Genomic DNA, 17,527 nt, shown 5'->3' with positions numbered 1-17,527 from the left:
GTTCCATTCTAAATTTTCTGAGGAATCTCCATTCTGCTTTCTAAAACGATTGCACCAATTTGCAATCCCACCAGCAATATATGAGTGTACCTTTCCCCCCATATCCTCGCCAATATTTATTGTACTTGTGTTCTCGATAATTGCCATTCTGACTGGAGTAGGATGAACTCTCAGTGTAGTTTTAATTTGCATTTCTCTAATCGCTAGAAATGTTGAACATTTTTTCATATATTTGTTGATCATTCATATTTCCTCTGTGAAGTGTCTGTTGAATTCCTTTGCTTATTTATTGATTCGGTTATTTATTTATTTATTTGATGTTAAGTTTTTTTATATATCCTGGAGATTAATGTACATTAATGCACTATCTAAGGTGCAGGTGGTGAAGATTTTCTCCCATATTAAATGCTCTGTCTTCATGTTCTTGATTGTTTCCTTTGCTGTGAAGCAGCTTTTTAGTTTGATACCATCCCATTTATTGATTTTAGATCTTAAGAAGTAGGCATCTTGAGATTAGAATAACTTGTACCTTAGGACAATGTATGGTGATCAGATCATAGAGATCAGTAAGTAAGCAGAGTTTGGTGTAGATTTGAGATATTTATATTTTGGGACCTGTGATATGTGAAGTGTGTGTGTGTGTGTGTGTGTGTGTGTGTGTGTGTGTGTGTGTGCAGGGAGCCTCATCTGTTTTAGAATGATCTAGAGATGTCTTGCAGGGTCTAGTGTAGGTCAGAACCAGTCCTTGCTCCAGGAAGGCTGGAGCAGTGCTGCAACAGCAGCCTTCACGAGCTCCAGACAAGGGCTTGCATTCTCACTGCGGCCCCTTCATAGCACTGAGGAGTTCAGCCTCCAAGATGCTAAGGCTCAGTGGCTCAGGGTAATTCCATAAATTCAAATAGCTGCACCACCAGTCTTAGCATGTTATAGGATTTGATAATTAGATTATAAAATAGCCAGTTAATAAAAATCTCAAAAGGTAAGAAAAATTTCACAAAATATATCTGCAGTTCAACTTAAGTTTATAAATATTTTATCTTTTCAACACATTTTGTATTATGTGTCCTATAAAGTCTCAGTATCCTGTATGTTTTTTTTTTTTTTCCTCTTTTGGAATAAACTTTAATTCCTTTAAGTTCACTTTACTTTTTTATGTTGAAATATTTTCCAGTAAACAGAGTTGACATTCTACCTTTAAATCTATCAGTGTACAACTGTAAAAAATAAAAACATTTTCTTATGTAACCAAAATAATATGATCACTCCTAAAAAGTCTTTAGAATGATCTAATATGTTGTACATATATAAATCAACACAATTTTCTTTACATTATCATTTATATCTTATTTGTTCAAATTAGTATCCAATCAAGGATAGTGCATTGCATCTGGTTATTATGCTCCTAAAAATTCACTTAATCTAAAACTGTTTCTTTTCCATATTGCCTTGCCATTGTCCTGTAAAATGTTCCACTTTGGGATTTGTCAGATTTCAGATTTTAACTCTTCTACCCTCTACATTTCCTAGAACCTGGTCATTAGATCCCAAGTTTAGATTAAAAAACAAACTGAATATTTTTGGCAAGAATGTATATCATGGTTGATATGTGTTTCCTGTTGTGTACATGAGGAGTTACTTAACTCTTGCATGCCCAACATTAGTGCTGCTAACATCCATTTCCAGATTAAGGTTGACAGCCTGGTCCTTGTAAAGTTACATTTTCCCCTTGTAACAAGGTGGTAGTACTTTGACACTGTATGAATATTCATTTTCCTATTACCCATTCTCCTAATGCTTTTAACACCAATTGATAATTCTTACCTGAATCAGTAACTTTGCAGAAGTGTAATTTTTCGAATTTTGTCATTCCTTCTACACTAAGTGAAATTTGATTAAACAGCTCTTCTCCACCAACTGGGACTTTTTGGTACCCTAAAATATAATTATTTTACAAAGGAAGATTAAATGTTGAATATTTTCTTTATTAATTCCCTATTTAAAAGTAAAGGATTGATTTACTGAACACTTTACTTTAAATGGTGGCAAATGAATTTTTTCCTTGATTCTTTTTTAAATATTGGTATGCACTACTAATGGATTTTCTTGAATTGAATGTTTCAATCAACTTTTTTTTAATGTTCAGTTTGTTTTATGTTCAATTTATTAAAATGTTATCCAGTGATAGTCTCTTATAATTAGCTCCTATGTCTGTTAATGTAACTCTATTAATTTTTGAGCACTTCTTTGTTTATTTGCCCAGCAAGATGTGTAGGCTTATCTTGTAAATTCCTTTTCCAGATGTCAATCAGTCACAGTACTAATAAGCTCTAGTTCTTTTTACTAAGAATGGTATTAGACACCAAAGTCCTGGCACTTGGAATGTCTATTAATACTAGAGTGATAGTATTTATAGACATTTTCAATGGTCTATGTAGTGCTTGAATTTTGATATTGAAAGTTTGGATAATGAAAATTCAGATAGTAAGGAATATGTGTATTTTGAAAAATAATGGTATATATTGTATGCTTGAAAATGTTCAGAGAGTAGATTTTAAGTATTCTCACCACAGAAAATAAGTATGTAACATAATGCTTATGTTAATTATCTCAGTCTAGCCATTCTACAATGTACACATATTTCAAAACATCATGTTGTACACTATAAATATGTTTTGTCAATTAAAAATTCAGTAAAAGAAAAATAGTGGGCTTATGTTTCTATTTCAATTTTAATATTATTATTTTGTGGTGCTGGGGACTGAACTCAGGACCTTGTGCATGCAAGTGTTTTGCTACTGAGTTCCAGCTCCAGCTCAACATTATTTTGTTTTTTAAAGTAACTACTTGATTTTATAATTTTATCTTTTCTTTTACACTGAAAATCATGACCACCAATAATAAATATTGTTTTGTTTTGAGAAAAGAATCTCAAAATAGCAGCATCAATATTACCATTAATAATAAACCAAGTAAGTTTAAGGTTTTATTATTTTTGTAGTCTAGTTTTATTTAAATGGAAAAATTAATTACTGTTATATCGATATTTAATTACTTTCCTTTGAAATATGTCTGTGTCTGCTTTGTTTTTATCATAGGTTGATCATTTTGGATTTAGTAACATGAAAACTTTTAAACAGCGGTACCTGCTAGCTGACAAACACTGGGATAAAGATGGTGGATCGATACTTTTCTACACTGGTAACGAAGGGGACATTGTTTGGTTTTGTAATAACACGGTATGTGCAGATTTGTAAAATTCCTCTGCTCAAACAATTTGCCTTTTATTATGATAAACTACAAAAAATTGTTTTGCAGTATAGATGACCAAGGACTACCTTTCTTAACTGTAAAGTTCTTTTTAACAATAACATAATGGAAAAATAGCAAAAATACATGGACAGGCAGTTCACAAAAGAATAACTATAGATATCCAAGAAGGCTTCATGCTTAGGTTTAAAGAATTACAAATGAAAACAATGAAATACTTTTTTTATTACAAAGTAGTGTAATAATCATTATCATTTCCAATTCCAGTATTTGGCATGGTTCCTGGTACTCAGAAGATCCCAGTAAATGTTCGTTGAAATAAATTGCATTGAATTTAAAGTAAAGATATAGAACCAATTATACTGCTACTGAATCCTCATTGATGACTGTTTCCTTAGGAATAAGAATCTAAATATGTTAGTTGAAAATGAAATAATTCCCTGAGAAATGAGATCCTGGAATGACTTATTTTTTTTTTTTCAGACGAATGATCAGTGAGAGCAGGACTTCCTTTCCATCAGATTCTGTGGAACAGTGGCTGCTGCCTTGTCTCTTTTTCTTATCTGTGACTGCCCTTTTTGTGCCAAGGCCACAGGGCAACTTTCATTCAGATTTTCCTAGCTCCTGTTCTCCTGTATTGTAGGCAGGTAGCTATTGCTTCCTCCACCAGACTCTACTGCTTGTTAGAAACTAGAGCAGAACCTGAGGTTTGCTTGGGGATTCCTATCCTCAGAAGTGCCAAGAACAGTTCTGGAGAACTGACTAGAGGCAGCTCTTGGAAGGGCATACCCTAAATTTCCTAGTCCCAGACATCTTCCTCACTTTTAGATGTTCCTTTTTCAATAGGCAGTATAGTATAGTGATAGAGAGTGAAACCTTCAACCAGATTGACAAGATTTGAATTCTGATTTTGTCACTTTACTATTTTATTTTGGGAAAGTTTCTTATTTTGTGCTTCAGTTTTTTTCATCTATTAAATGGGTACAATAAAAATATCTAGGGCATAGAGTTATGAAGACTAAATAAGATAAAATTTGTAGGCACATAATGTTAATAAAGTATATGCACCTCATTTGAAAAATATACCTCTGATGCAGATGCAGAGAAATGCTTATTACATTGTGAATCAGTTCAAGTAAATTGTTTCCTCTTGAAGCCCAAGGTCAACTCCACAGAAATCTGGGTATTCTGATAGATGGTTCTTACTCTTTTTTTTTTTAATACCTTTATTTTATTTTTTATGTGGTGCCGGGGATCGAACCCAGTACCTTACACATGCTAGGTAAGCGCTCTACCACTGAGCCATAACCCCATCTCCGGTTCTTACTCTTAAGACACAGTCTTGAGGGTAAGACTCACATAAGCAAATCTTGCAGCACAGTAATAGAGATCTAGGCCTAGCCCAGCAGTGTGGAAGGAGAGTATTGACAGGTTGGGACAGGCAGCGGGGGAGTATGCACAAGTTGTATGTGGGCAGGATCTATAGACATGAGGCATGGAATGAGTGGGTCCTTCAAAGAGAATGGTGGGGCTACTGACACCATCCCAGGTGTTTCATTAAGTTCTCCATACTCACATACATGCAGCTCTTTTAATTGTTTGCTTATTGATCAAAACAACCGAAGACGAAGTTCTTAGTTCTTATTAGGGAGTGGCAACTCATTAAAAAGTAACACTGTGCATTAGGGATGACAATTCATTTTAATCATGTTTAATGGAGTCCATCTATGCCTGCCTGGAATGCTTTGTTGAGAAGGATTCTGAGGCTACCACTGAGGCTAGTGAAAAAAGGCAGTGAGGGATAAATGAGTAGCCATAGACGCTGAGGCAGGATGTCTAACAGCACCTAATTATGATGTTCTGCAGCCAGGCAGCCTATATTTGAATCTGGTTTCTGACACTTACTAGCTGTGTCAATATCAAGGCTTATTTCTAGTCTTGTATCTCTGTATTGTCTGTAAAATCAAAGTGTCTGTTTCTTGTTCGTTTTGACAATTAAGTGAATACATAGAAAATGTTTAGAACAGGGCCTGAAATATAAACTTACTCAGTTAATATCAGCTATTGTTATCTAGTATTTATTTTCCAATAAATCAAATTAATATAATACTCCCTAGGGGATTAGTATGCTTATTTGTCCTATTTTCTCTTATATGGTATAAATGACTGTGATTAGTGTCTGACTTTGATACCATGAGTTCTTTCCCAGAATATATGGTGCCTACTGCAATTTGAAGATTATTTGAGACCTAATATTGATTCTAGGATGAGAGGTTCAGGATAAGGAAAGTTGGAATGACTAGTAGGTGACCAACCTGGGGTTGGTTTTAATTGTTTCACTCTAACATAGCATTCAATAGTGAAACAGCAATTATGTCATTTATCTGTAGAAGAAACATAAATTATGAAACTTTTTAGAGAGCTCCTTCTGGTCTGGTTTAACATCTATTTCATAGGGTTTGTAAAAGTTTCAGTGAGTCCTGATTTTATCTTGTGATTTGTAAACTTTTCTTAGGGGTTCATGTGGGATGTGGCTGAGGAACTGAAAGCTATGTTAGTGTTTGCTGAACATCGATATTATGGAGAGTCCTTGCCCTTTGGCAACAACTCATTCCAGGTAAATATATGTTTTGCTTTGAAGTTTAAAGTTGGGAACATTTTTTACTTACAAGTCCTACTTATGTGCTCATTATATGTTAATATAATAATAAGGTGGTTTTGACTTGAGCTGCCTGAAATCTTAAGAATTTGTGCTTAATCTTTTCTTTTTCAGTACGATTTGAATGGATTGTGGCTTTAAAAAATTTTTTTTTTTTTAGTTGTTGATGGACCTTTAGTTTATTTATTTACATGTGGTGCTGAGAACCCAGTGCCTCACACATGCTAGGCAAGTTCTCTACCACTGAGCTACAACCCCAGCTCTGGGATTGAGGCTTTTAAAGCCATATTATTATCTTTCTGATGTTAGCCAGTTTAGTTCAGTGTGCCAGGCCAGCTTCAATCAGCTCAATCTTACTCTATGGCTGCAGAGACAGTGCAGGGGACTTTTCATTATTTCAAAAGTATAGGTCAACAATTCTGCTTTATAAATTATATGCTTTAATTATCAATCCTGTCTCTGGAAACATTAATGAGCACATAAGCATTTGTCTAATAAGGTGTTTTAAATACAAGATAGTCAATAAAATAAGAAAAATAAGCTGTATGATTCAGTGAGACTAACTGTCCCTGGGATTCCCTCAGCCCTTCCTCTTTGTACAAAAGACTATGGTCTTGACCACAGGCTCTGCACCTAATCAACCTGGATGATTTTTTTCTCAATTGAGTCACTATGTTCTACCTTTGTGATTCTGCTTATATTAATTTTCTTAATATATTAATTAATATATTTAAAAAATTATATCATTTTCTTAATATTTTTCTTTAAGGAACTCAGTCTTTATGTTAGCATTATCTTAATCAAGGGCTTTATGTACTAGTTATTTTTTCCAAGTTACAGTAAGATAATCAATCTTACATTAAAAAACACTATGCACTACCTAAGATCATTTTGCATACCATCAGTATACGTATATCATGATTTTGAGGAGATTTCAGCTAGAAGAACTTGGGGTCAATAGTTTCTAGGCTGTCTGTTTTGAAAGGAATTTTTAATTTTTATCCTTAGGTTTTATTATTTTGTATCATAAATAAAATAAATAAAAATAAGTAAAATGTTTTTGTGTTATAAATAGAAAGATAGTTGTTGGGCTGTATGAGATGCTCTATTTTTTTAAAAAAAAATTTTGGTTGTAGATGGACATACCTTTATTTTGTTTATTTATTTTTATGTGGTGCCAAGGATCAAACCCAGTGCCTACACATGGTAGGCAAGCACTCTATCACTGAGCCACAACTGCAGCCCCATCTATTCTTTTTTTAAATATATTTTTTATGTTGATGGACCTTTATTTTATTCATTTATTTATATGTGGTGCTAAGAATTAAACCCAGTACCTCACACATGCTAGGCAAACACTCTACCATTGAACCACTGTCTGAGCCCTCATCTATTCTTTAACTTAGTGTTTTTCACACATAATTGATTAGAAAAGTTGACAGGTCCTGATACCACTGGGAAGCAGTCAGCTTGTTGCAAATAGAAACATAATTCCCTTGCCAAGGTCACTATAATTGATGCTCTGTCAACAAAATGGAGCCAAGGGCTCTTTTTTTCATATGCTTCTTTCCCTTTCTGTGCTCACAGAATTTGTCAGTAGAATGATGGATGTTACACATATTATTCAAGGATTGGAAAAGAATTGCATTGAACTATACTATACATAGTGCCATAAAAACTGGAAGTAAAGAATAGTGACAGATAGGAGGTAAGAAGTCAGAAAGCATATATCTTGGATGAGGGGGAAGGCTAAAGGAGTAGGTGGCATCTATAGAAAGAGGAGAGTTGGGAGCTCTGTAGCTAAGTAATGTGTCGAATAATAGAAGGAGTCAACAGAGTGGTGAGACACATGCAAAAAGATCAAACAAGATAGCTGGATAGGCTCTATAGCTGTTTGTTATCTGTTGCTATAGTTTTAAAACTTTATGGCTTAAAACAGCAATAAGCCTTTATTATCTCACAGTTTTAGGTAAGGAATTGGGAGTGGTTTATCTGGGTGAGTTTATTTCAAGCCAAGAGGTCAGCTACTGCTTGAGACAGATAAAGGCTTAACCGGACATGGGAGACTCTTTCCACTAGTACAGAGGTTATCACATGAGTGATAAACTGGCTCTGGAGATTGGTTCCTCTCCTTCTAGGCTTCCTGAAGGGCCTACTTGAGTAGATTCATGACATTGCAGCTAACTGCCCTCAAAGTTGGCCAAACAAGAGAGCAAGGAAGAAGCTAACATGCTTTTTTTTTTTTAAATATATCCTTGGTAGTCATGTATTATCACTTCTGCCACATTTTATTCATTAAAACCAAGAAGCTAAGTCCAGCCCATGTTCAAAGGAGATTAGGCTTCAGCTTTTAAAGTAAGGGATGTCAGGAATTATTGATGTTTTAAAACATCCTGTTAGCCTCCTCAGTTCAGCCAGACTCCATTTGTGCCTCAACTTCCTATACTGAAGAGGGAAATTGTCTCTATGCAGAGATATAGACAATCATGGGATGTACTTTATGAGATTCCCTCCTCTCTAGGATTGATGTCTTATATTTCTGGTGCCTGAAAATATATTTTTCTCTTTTAATTTTGCAGTTGTTTATGATAAGCAGCCTAGTTTACTCATAATATATAATCTTTTTGATGAGGAAGAATGAGTTTTGTTTTTATTGGTGATCTTTACCTCATTTGTCCACAGGATTTATTTTTTTATTTCCTACATTGTGGACATTTTTAATATGTCAATATTAGAAATACAAGTTATAGCAATTGTCTATTAGGCTTAATTTTTATATTTCATCACATTTGTTCTTAAATGTTACTTAGAGTTTGTTGTTGTTATTTCTATACCTCAACAGTCACTAGCATTTAGTAGAAATTATAACTAAATGCAAAGTACATTGTGTTCTTCCACAAACTTAAAAACATATTTCATGAGTTGTTTAAATCAGCACAGCTATTGCTTTGACTGGGCATTTTAGCTCAATTGACTAGAAATTGTATTTGGAGAAAAGCTTCTCTGCCTCGTTTTTTTTTTTTTCCTGGATCTGGGCAACACCTAAACTGCTATTACATGCACATTTATACCCATGTTCTTTATTATTTTTCTTTAGGATGGCAGACACTTGAATTTTCTGACATCAGAACAAGCTCTAGCTGATTTTGCTGAGTTAATCAAACATTTGAAAAGAACAATCCCAGGAGCTGAAGATCAGCCTGTCATTGCAATAGGGGGCTCTTATGGTGGTATGCTTGCAGCCTGGTTCAGGATGAAATATCCTCACATAGTAGTTGGGTAAGTGCATTTATGTTGGCATGAGAACTTCTTAGTAATTGTCAAGGCAAACTTAGAGATCTGTTTTGGGTAAAACATGCCCCATTCTATTACTGAGATTTCTAGTTCTGTGTCTTTAAAACTGTGTCATTTTTCCTCATTGATTTTGTTCAGTCTCAATTTTAATTTTAAAACTTGAGTTAAGTGAGTTCATATTTTTTTTCTCCTCCCTTGTTTCGCTTACCATTTAGAGCCCTTGCAGCTTCTGCCCCTATCTGGCAGTTTGAGGACTTTGTTCCTTGTGATATGTTTATGAAGATTGTAACTACAGATTTTAAGAAAAGTGGTTCAAATTGTTCAGTGACTATCCTCAGGTCCTGGGATGCCATTAACAGACTCTCAAGTACAGGTAAGTTTTATTCAAGTGAATGGATTTGAGATTTTGGTTAAATCAATACTTCCCCTCTTTCTTTTCTTCCTTCTTTTGCCTTTCTCTCTCTTCTTTTTCTTCCTCTTCCTCCTCCTCTTCCCTTTCCCCTTTTCCCCTTCCTCCTTCTCTTCCTCTTCCTCCTCCTTCTCTTCCTCTTCCTCCTACTTCTTTTCTTTCTTTCTTTCTTTTTTCTTTTTCTTTTTTTTTTTTGAGACAGGATCTCACTATGTTACCAGGCTGGTCTCAAACTCATGGGCTTAAATGATCATCCTGCCTTAGCCTCCCAGGTAGTGGGGGCTATATGCATGCACCACTATGTTTAACGATTCTTCCAATTTTAAGCAAACGATTATTAAAGTAAAATATATGTACATAAAACTACACAATCAAAATGCATAGCTTGATGAATTTTTCACAAACTGAGTACTTGGTATAAATAAGTAGCATCCAGATCAAGAACATTATCAGCATCTCAGAAATTCCGTGGTACCGTTCTCAATCATTATCTCCATCCCTACCCAGCTAATTACTATCCTCCCTCCTTGAACCATAGATTAATTTTGCTTGTTCTTGAACTTTAAATAATTGCAATTGTATATTATATGTTTTTTTGCCTGCTGTCTTTGTTCAATAGTATATTTGTTATATGTATCAATTTGTTTTATTAGTTGTAATTTATACATTATCCACCCTGTATAGTATTTCTATTTATTTGTTTCAATAGTATCTTAAAAGGGGGAAATAATTCAGACCACTAATTCTAGTAATCCGCATAAAGATAGGCAGCTTGTCTATCATGGGAGTATCTAGTAACTTTACAAGTATTTTACTGAATGTTGAAAAAATTCTGGAAAATTGGTATAGAAAATTGAGTTTTCTGTAATACTAAGTGAAGAATGAATGATCTGTAAAGACTTGTGTTGACTTGTACTTTTTAGACTCCAGCATTGTGATTCTATTCTCAGGCAGTGGTCTACAGTGGCTTGCTCAAACCCTTCACTTATGTAGCCCATTGGCATTCGAGGACATCCCAAATTTGAAAGAATGGATTATGGAAACTTGGGTGAATCTGGCAATGGTGAACTACCCTTATGCATCTAACTTTTTGCAGCCTTTGCCTGCTTGGCCTATCAAGGTAATAGGAAAATTTCCTCTCATTTTTTTTAATGACATACTTTAATTTTCACATACATTTTCTGACTTTCATCATCAGAGGAAATCCCAGTGACATCTAGGGCTCTGTGGAGTTACTCAAATCTGGGTGGGAATCCTGGGTTCAGCCACTTTTTGATTATGTGACTTTGGACATGTTGCATAATTTCAGTTTTCCCATGAAAAATAGGGGCAAAATACATCAATTGTAAAGCTGTATGAAGTAGAAATAAGAACAACATTTGCAGTCATTTGAATATTTACTATGTGCCATGTCTAATGCCCTTTGAATATATAATATATTTGATTTTTTGTGGTGTATGTATAATGCCTAGATCTAATGATGCTTAATAAATTGCAGTTGTTATCATAGTATTATGATTCAGTCGGCTGCTAAAGTTTTCTAAGTGCTACACATGTGTGAAGGGTGATTCCCATGCAGCATAGCAGAATGGAAAAAACACTGACTTGGGTCCCTGAAGATGAAGGTCTGGCCAGAAACTGATGCTTTCCAGCTGCATGATCTTGGCCAAGGTGTTCTTCCTCCCTGAGTTTCCATGTCTACCTCTATAAAAAAGGATGACAATAGTTACATAGGGTTGTGTTTAGGACCAAATAAAATATTGGATGTGAAAACACTTTGAGAAGTATAAAGACACATTACACCAATTTTAGGTTCTTTTAGATTTTTAAGTTTTTATTCATGTCAAATTATTTATTGTGTATGCTCTTTTTTAAGCATATTGTTTGTTAGGAACTTTTCCTTTTAGTTTTAAAAATAAAGGCTGGCCAACTCTATAGTTAAGTTTTGAGAATATAATTGACTCTACAGCTAGAATTGGTGCTGGAAATAAAAATGGAATTGGTAATATGAGAGCCAGATTTCAAAATCACTTGTAATTTACTGTGCCTTTGAAGCAGTAAACATACATCTTGCTTAAAACTTTGCAACTAAAATGAAACAAATTCATCTGCAATTAGTTATTTTTTTTCTTTTTTCATGAACAAAGTGTTTTGCACCTGTGTGCATTTAATTAAATTCAGTAAAAACTTATTAGAAAGAGATCTCTTTCATGTTAATAAAATCTGGATTCAAACATCAAATTTAACTCTTTCAGTATACAAAGAGAGAATTACATTTCCATCTTAACCCTTTCTTGGAAAACAAATGAATTGTCAGATGATAAAAACAACAGGGAATTCCCTTATTGATGGAACAGGGATAGGCAAACTTTATCCATAAAGGGTTATACTTAGGCTTTGTGGGCCACGTGATTTCTGTCACAGTTACTCAACTCTGCAGGTATAGCATGAAAGTAGCCATAGGTAATCCGTAAATGAAGAAGGATTGCCAATAATATTTTTTAAAAAACAGGCAGTTGGGCTGCATTTGGCCTGGAGGTTGTAATTTGCTGACCCTTAATCTGAAAAGAGCCAGAGGAATATAGCTTTAGTATTAGTTGTTCATCATGATTTGGGATGGTGAGCAGTCTAACATGGTGTTTTCTCTACTTCTTTAATGTTCCTTCAGACATTTTCCTGTTGAGTCTTCGATGTAAATAAATATTTTTTTCCTTCACTATTCTTAATAATTACTTGAAACCAGTAGGGTCTACTTAAAATATTTTGTTGTCTTTTATTATTATTGCTATTTAGTGCAGTCCTTTTATCTTTTTGTTTATATACATTATAGAAGCTTTTTTTTTGTTTGTTTGGCAAGATAACTTTATGTCCTTCCCCCATAATAACCTTAGCTTCTTTTATGCAGGATTAGTTCTTGTCCTTTTCTTCAGTTATCTTACCAATGTTATTCTTTCCTTTGACATATTAAGGACATATTATTTTGGAGAGTGGAACCCAGCACTATACCACCCAGCTGTGCCCCCAACCTGGTATTATGGAATTCTTGATTGCTTACAATAAATACATTTATGATTCCATTTCCTGCCTATAACCCATCAAAAATAATCTGTTGCCTTTTCCTTGAGAAACTTGCATTGCCTCTATTTCCTTTTCCTCCTATAGTTAGTTACCCGTCTGATTTTCAGAATTTTTCTTCCTCCCAAACTTTTAGCTTCAGATCACTTTCTTTCACTGCCCATTCTATTTCTCCTTTCTTGACCCCTCTCTGTTCTCCCAACCCACTAATCCCTGAACACTACCCAGTTGGGGACCGCTCTTTCACTTGGATAGTTCCATTTAGCCAAAACTCCTCCTCCCTCTGATACACTTCCTCCTTTTTAAAGGGCTGACAAACAGCAGTCCTTCTCTGAGTCTGTGACTCAGGCTTAGGATGGTGAGATAATATGCAGCAATTGGGTTATGGAGAAAAGCAGGTGATTTCCAATTCAGGCTAAACCTTGTACAGTTCTGAAGGATCCATGGGCAGCAACTAAAGGCCATTTTCCGTGTCAATTCAAGGATCATTCTTTTTAATTTGTCTTTGGGCTCTGCAGGCTCAGGCTCCATTTACTTTTGTTTACTGTTAACAGAAGCTGCAACATTCATGCAGAGATAATCACAGACTTGGCCAGTGGAACACAAGGAAGAAGAGAAAAGGGAAATAGAAAACCCCTCTGTCATTTGACTGTTCTGTCCACATAAAGACTACTAGGTCTTTTAACTTGAAGAGCAGTTTTAAAGGATACTGTATAGTTTGTTAATTTTGGAATCATTTTTTACCTGGTAACTAATTAGACTCCTGAGCATGCAAAAGGATAGAGTGAAGTAATAAGACATAAGATGGAAAACTTCTTCCGTTTGTCTTGGTGTTTGATAATGTATGCGACCTCTCTGGGTGGTTTAAGCGGTTTAGGTGCATTCTCTGAAAAGGGAGCTTTTAATGACAAAACTAATGTGATTATCCGAGTGAGTGTGAGAGGGGTATTGAAGCCTTAGAGAAAGAAAATCTGTTAGAAAAGCTGAATGTATCTGCTTAATCCTTTTTATAATGTGGATGGACCATGCTCTCTGAGAGGAGATTGGTCTTTTTTTTTTTAACCTATCTTCTTTCCTTCCTCTTAAAAAAATTCTCTTTTGCTTCCCTTTTCTTTCTTTTATTCAAATGCTTATTCTCATAGGTAGGGACACTTAGAGCTTTTAAACAAATCATTATCTTTCCTTTTTCTGGTATATGGGGGAGGTCAAAGGGCAGAACCTAAATATTTGGGTGCATATCTGAACAGCTTGGTTCCAATGTTTTCATGAATGTTCTATTTCTTATACTATTTCTGTACTTAAAGCTAGAATTAGGAAAGTGGACCTTTAAATTTTTTTTAAGTGTTTCCACAAATGCACACTTTTACACGAGGAAATAGAAAGTGAATTAAGTCTATTTCAAGTGTTGGTTCTTGAGCTTCCTATTGCTCTGCTATTTTGCAGTTCCTTTTTACTCTTGCATATTTTTAAAATTTTGTGATTTTATATTGCCACAAAACCCCTCCTAAGGTTTTACTTAAAACTAATAATCATAGAAACATATAAAAACAATCCAAGAATTAAAAAAAAAAATGTTACAAAAAAGTCACCATGATACTATAGGTATATTTAGGCACTGTGTTGTGATTTCTCTTACAGTGAGTATGTGTGGTTAATGATGACAAATGGAAGCTCCAGAGTAAGTCTGTGTTTGAATCTCAACTCTGGTACTTCCTTCCTGTGTAGCTTTAAACAACTTTTATAACCTCTCTGTGCTTTAGTTTCATCACTTGCAAATGGGGATAATTACAATTGCCATACTTATGTGGGTTGTTGTATTTCATAGGATCTGTTGTGTAGTAAGCACTAAATTGATGCTAGTTAATAATTAGTTATATAATATCAGGAAGAGAGTATTATTATGCAAGTAGTTCATTGCTGCAGTCTGAGTTCAGAACCTGTATACTCACAGTTTCTCAATTGTGTGTCTGGAGCCAAACCTCTGTGAGCTTGTTTTTTCCTCTGTGAAATGCGGGTGGTCATTATCTGTTGCTTCCTAGGTCATTGTCGGGAAAGTGCCTGGCCTTAAGGAACTTAAGTAGTTATACCAGCAACCCCAGCTTTACCTGGCCCTGTTTTAGTACATTTATGGCTTTGAGATTGTTCACAAGAAACACAAAATATATAATATATTACAGGAGCTACAGATGGGTGTTAAGTGTGTGGACAGAGGTGGTTGTCTAACCTGATTAGATTGTAGTCCTTCAGCAAACAACCAACAAGTCAAGGACTTGCTCTTATTAAGTGGGTAATATATGTAAATTGTCAGGATTAAGCTGAATTTTATACAAGAGTGTACCAAACTTGCCAGTATTTGACTATGTTTCACCTATAAATGTGGCAATTTTATATGGTTCAGCTTAATATTTACATGTTATATGCATCCTACAAATCTGAAAAAAGTATGTGAATCTCTGTTTTTTTAACTATCATAGTCTTTGAATAAGCATGGGAATAGTGCTAAGGTCTTATTGGTATTACTTTGGTACTTTTTGAAACTTCATTTACTTTACTACCAAAATTGTTATGGAAGTGAATAGATATGATGGAATATACCTAAGGCCTTAAAAATGTTTAGTTTTTTGAATGAGTAATTCCTTTAAGAATTTGTCTCAAGAAAACTAAAAATAAATTTAGTCATAGGTATATTTTTTAAGCTTTATTTGTATTAATGAAAGGTTGGGAATGATTCACATGACCGATTTTAGGGTTGCTTCAACTATTCTTCAATTCCCCATCTCACCAGTTCCCCTCTGGATTTTCTCATGTTTGGTTGGTGTCCTCCTTAAGGTGTAGTGCCCAGAACTGGACTCAGTTGTCTTCTGACTTCACAGAGGAAAGTGGGCCCAGGATTGCCCTGAATCTGGGCATAGAATTTCTATCAGCAGAGGCCAAGTTTCTGACCATGATGTTCTGGGGCTGACAAAACACAAGTATTGTCAGCTGATGCTGGTCTCCAGCCACGCTTGTGTCTTTTAAGGAGTGACAGTAACTGTTCTTTGCAAATATGGCTATTCATGGGGACTCCTTTTCTTTGCCCAACAGAGGACCAGTGTTCTAGCTCTAAGTAGGACTCTAATGCCAGCATGTGAGTCACACTCACTTGCTCCTGGTCTTTGCAGAGTTTTAGGCCAGTTCTTGTACACCAGTACCTTTTTCCCTCTGTCCAGCTTGCACCATCACCCTGTCTTATCTACCACGATGTGCTTGAACATAATGATCTTCTCCCCATTCCACGTAGCTCCTCTGTAGTATTGTGCTGCATTTTGAAAAAGCAGTCTGCTGCTGGTATCAAGATATAGGAAGGAATACTGATCAACTATTGGCAATAGCTGTGTTTGGTTCTTTACTTAATATCTATATCGTCTTGAGTATTTCTGTCTTGAATACTGAGATATATTGCCATATTTATGAACATTTTCTGACAATTGCCATACAAATGTTGGATAATTTTTTTAAATTTATATCTAACAGTGGAATGCATTACAATTCTTATTACATATATATAGCACAATTTTTCATATCTCTGGTTGTATATTCACACCAATTCTTGTCTTCATACATGTACTTTGGATAATAATGATCATCTTGCCACAAAAAAATTAAGAGCTGTCAACATAGGAAAACACTGTTTTGACTTTAAGTATTCTTCAACTGGCATTTCCTTATTACTCTAGGTTTATGAAGCTCTCAGTTTAGCTCGATTCTGTTTCTTCATGTGCATCCTGCATACTGGTGTACCTTATGCTTTTGACGTCATATTACTCTTAAAAAGTATATCCTTTGTTTGGGCATCTTATTTCCTGGCTTTTCTCACACTTGGCATTTCCAAAAACTTATTGATGCATACTATCTTCATTTTGGAAATTCATATTGCAGTTGAACATATTAAATGCTCTGAATCCTACATTCAAGAAAGCTGTTCACATTTGCTAATACAATATTCCTTCTAATACAATATTCCTTAAAATTATTTGACTAAGAAGTTTTTTCCCCCACAAAGTACCAGTTAACAATTCATAGAATATGATTGTGTACAACTCATTTTCTCAGTCTTTTTAAGTTTTTTTTTTTTTTTTTTTTTAATGGGAGTGTTTCTGGGAGCTGGTCCTAAACAGAATTGTGATGAGGGGCTGGGTTTGCTTGTGGCTTGTTATTTCTACTTCCTTTCTCTATGCCCTCCTTCCCTGACTGGGGATATGTACCCAGCCCAGACCTTGCTCCTGCTGCTCTCTCAATTTGTCTGTGAGATGGACTCCTCTCTCTCTGTTTCTTTCTCTGGACTTGTTTCCTTTTTGCCAGAAACTGCCTATGTATTATATTTTTTCCATATGAAATTGGAAAAGACCAGATCACTGAATTCATGTTAAAGTTTTGATTACAAAATGCAAACTTTATGTGTTTTCTTTGCCATTGGGCTGTTTGCAGTTTTACAAAGATCAACTTTTGGGGGATGGGTGGTAACGGGCATTGAACTCAGGGGCACTCAACCACTGAGCCACGTCCCTAGCCTTATTTTGTATTTTATTTAGATAAAGGGTCTCACTGAGTTGCTTAGCGCCTCGCTATTGCTGAGGCTGGCTTTGAACTCGGGATCCTCCTGCCTCAGCCTCCTGAGGTGCTGGAATTAAAGACGTGTGCCACCGCCCCCGGTTTACAAAGGTTGACTTTCTAAACTAAAAGATAAGATATGGATTTCATAAGCAGAGACACCTGGGAAATATCTATTTCCTACCATTTACTACTTTGGTAGCCTTTATTAAAGTGATTGAACCTGGGGCTGG

General features: G+C 35.1%; 1 protein-coding gene across 3 annotated transcripts in view; it reads left to right on the top strand.

The window, feature by feature from the left end:
* Positions 1-17,527, top strand: part of Prcp (prolylcarboxypeptidase) — a 73,813-nt gene that overhangs the window by 41,132 nt on the left and 15,154 nt on the right. For 2 of the 3 annotated variants that reach the window (XM_071616553.1, XM_027942629.3), the window contains exons 2-6: positions 3,096-3,236; positions 5,783-5,884; positions 9,024-9,205; positions 9,436-9,593; positions 10,580-10,749. In XM_071616553.1, the coding sequence (XP_071472654.1) occupies positions 3,096-3,236; positions 5,783-5,884; positions 9,024-9,205; positions 9,436-9,593; positions 10,580-10,749 (753 nt within the window). Of the gene's footprint in view, positions 1-3,095; positions 3,237-4,530; positions 4,550-5,782; positions 5,885-9,023; positions 9,206-9,435; positions 9,594-10,579; positions 10,750-17,527 lie in introns of those variants that run through there. The other variant, XM_071616554.1, reaches the window with a different exon arrangement.

This window comes from Marmota flaviventris, chromosome 9 (assembly GCF_047511675.1).
Source record: "Marmota flaviventris isolate mMarFla1 chromosome 9, mMarFla1.hap1, whole genome shotgun sequence".
Classification (NCBI taxonomy): domain Eukaryota; kingdom Metazoa; phylum Chordata; class Mammalia; order Rodentia; family Sciuridae; genus Marmota; species Marmota flaviventris.
Note: the sequence above shows the minus strand (reverse complement) of the source record. Positions and strands in the feature narration are given on the sequence as shown.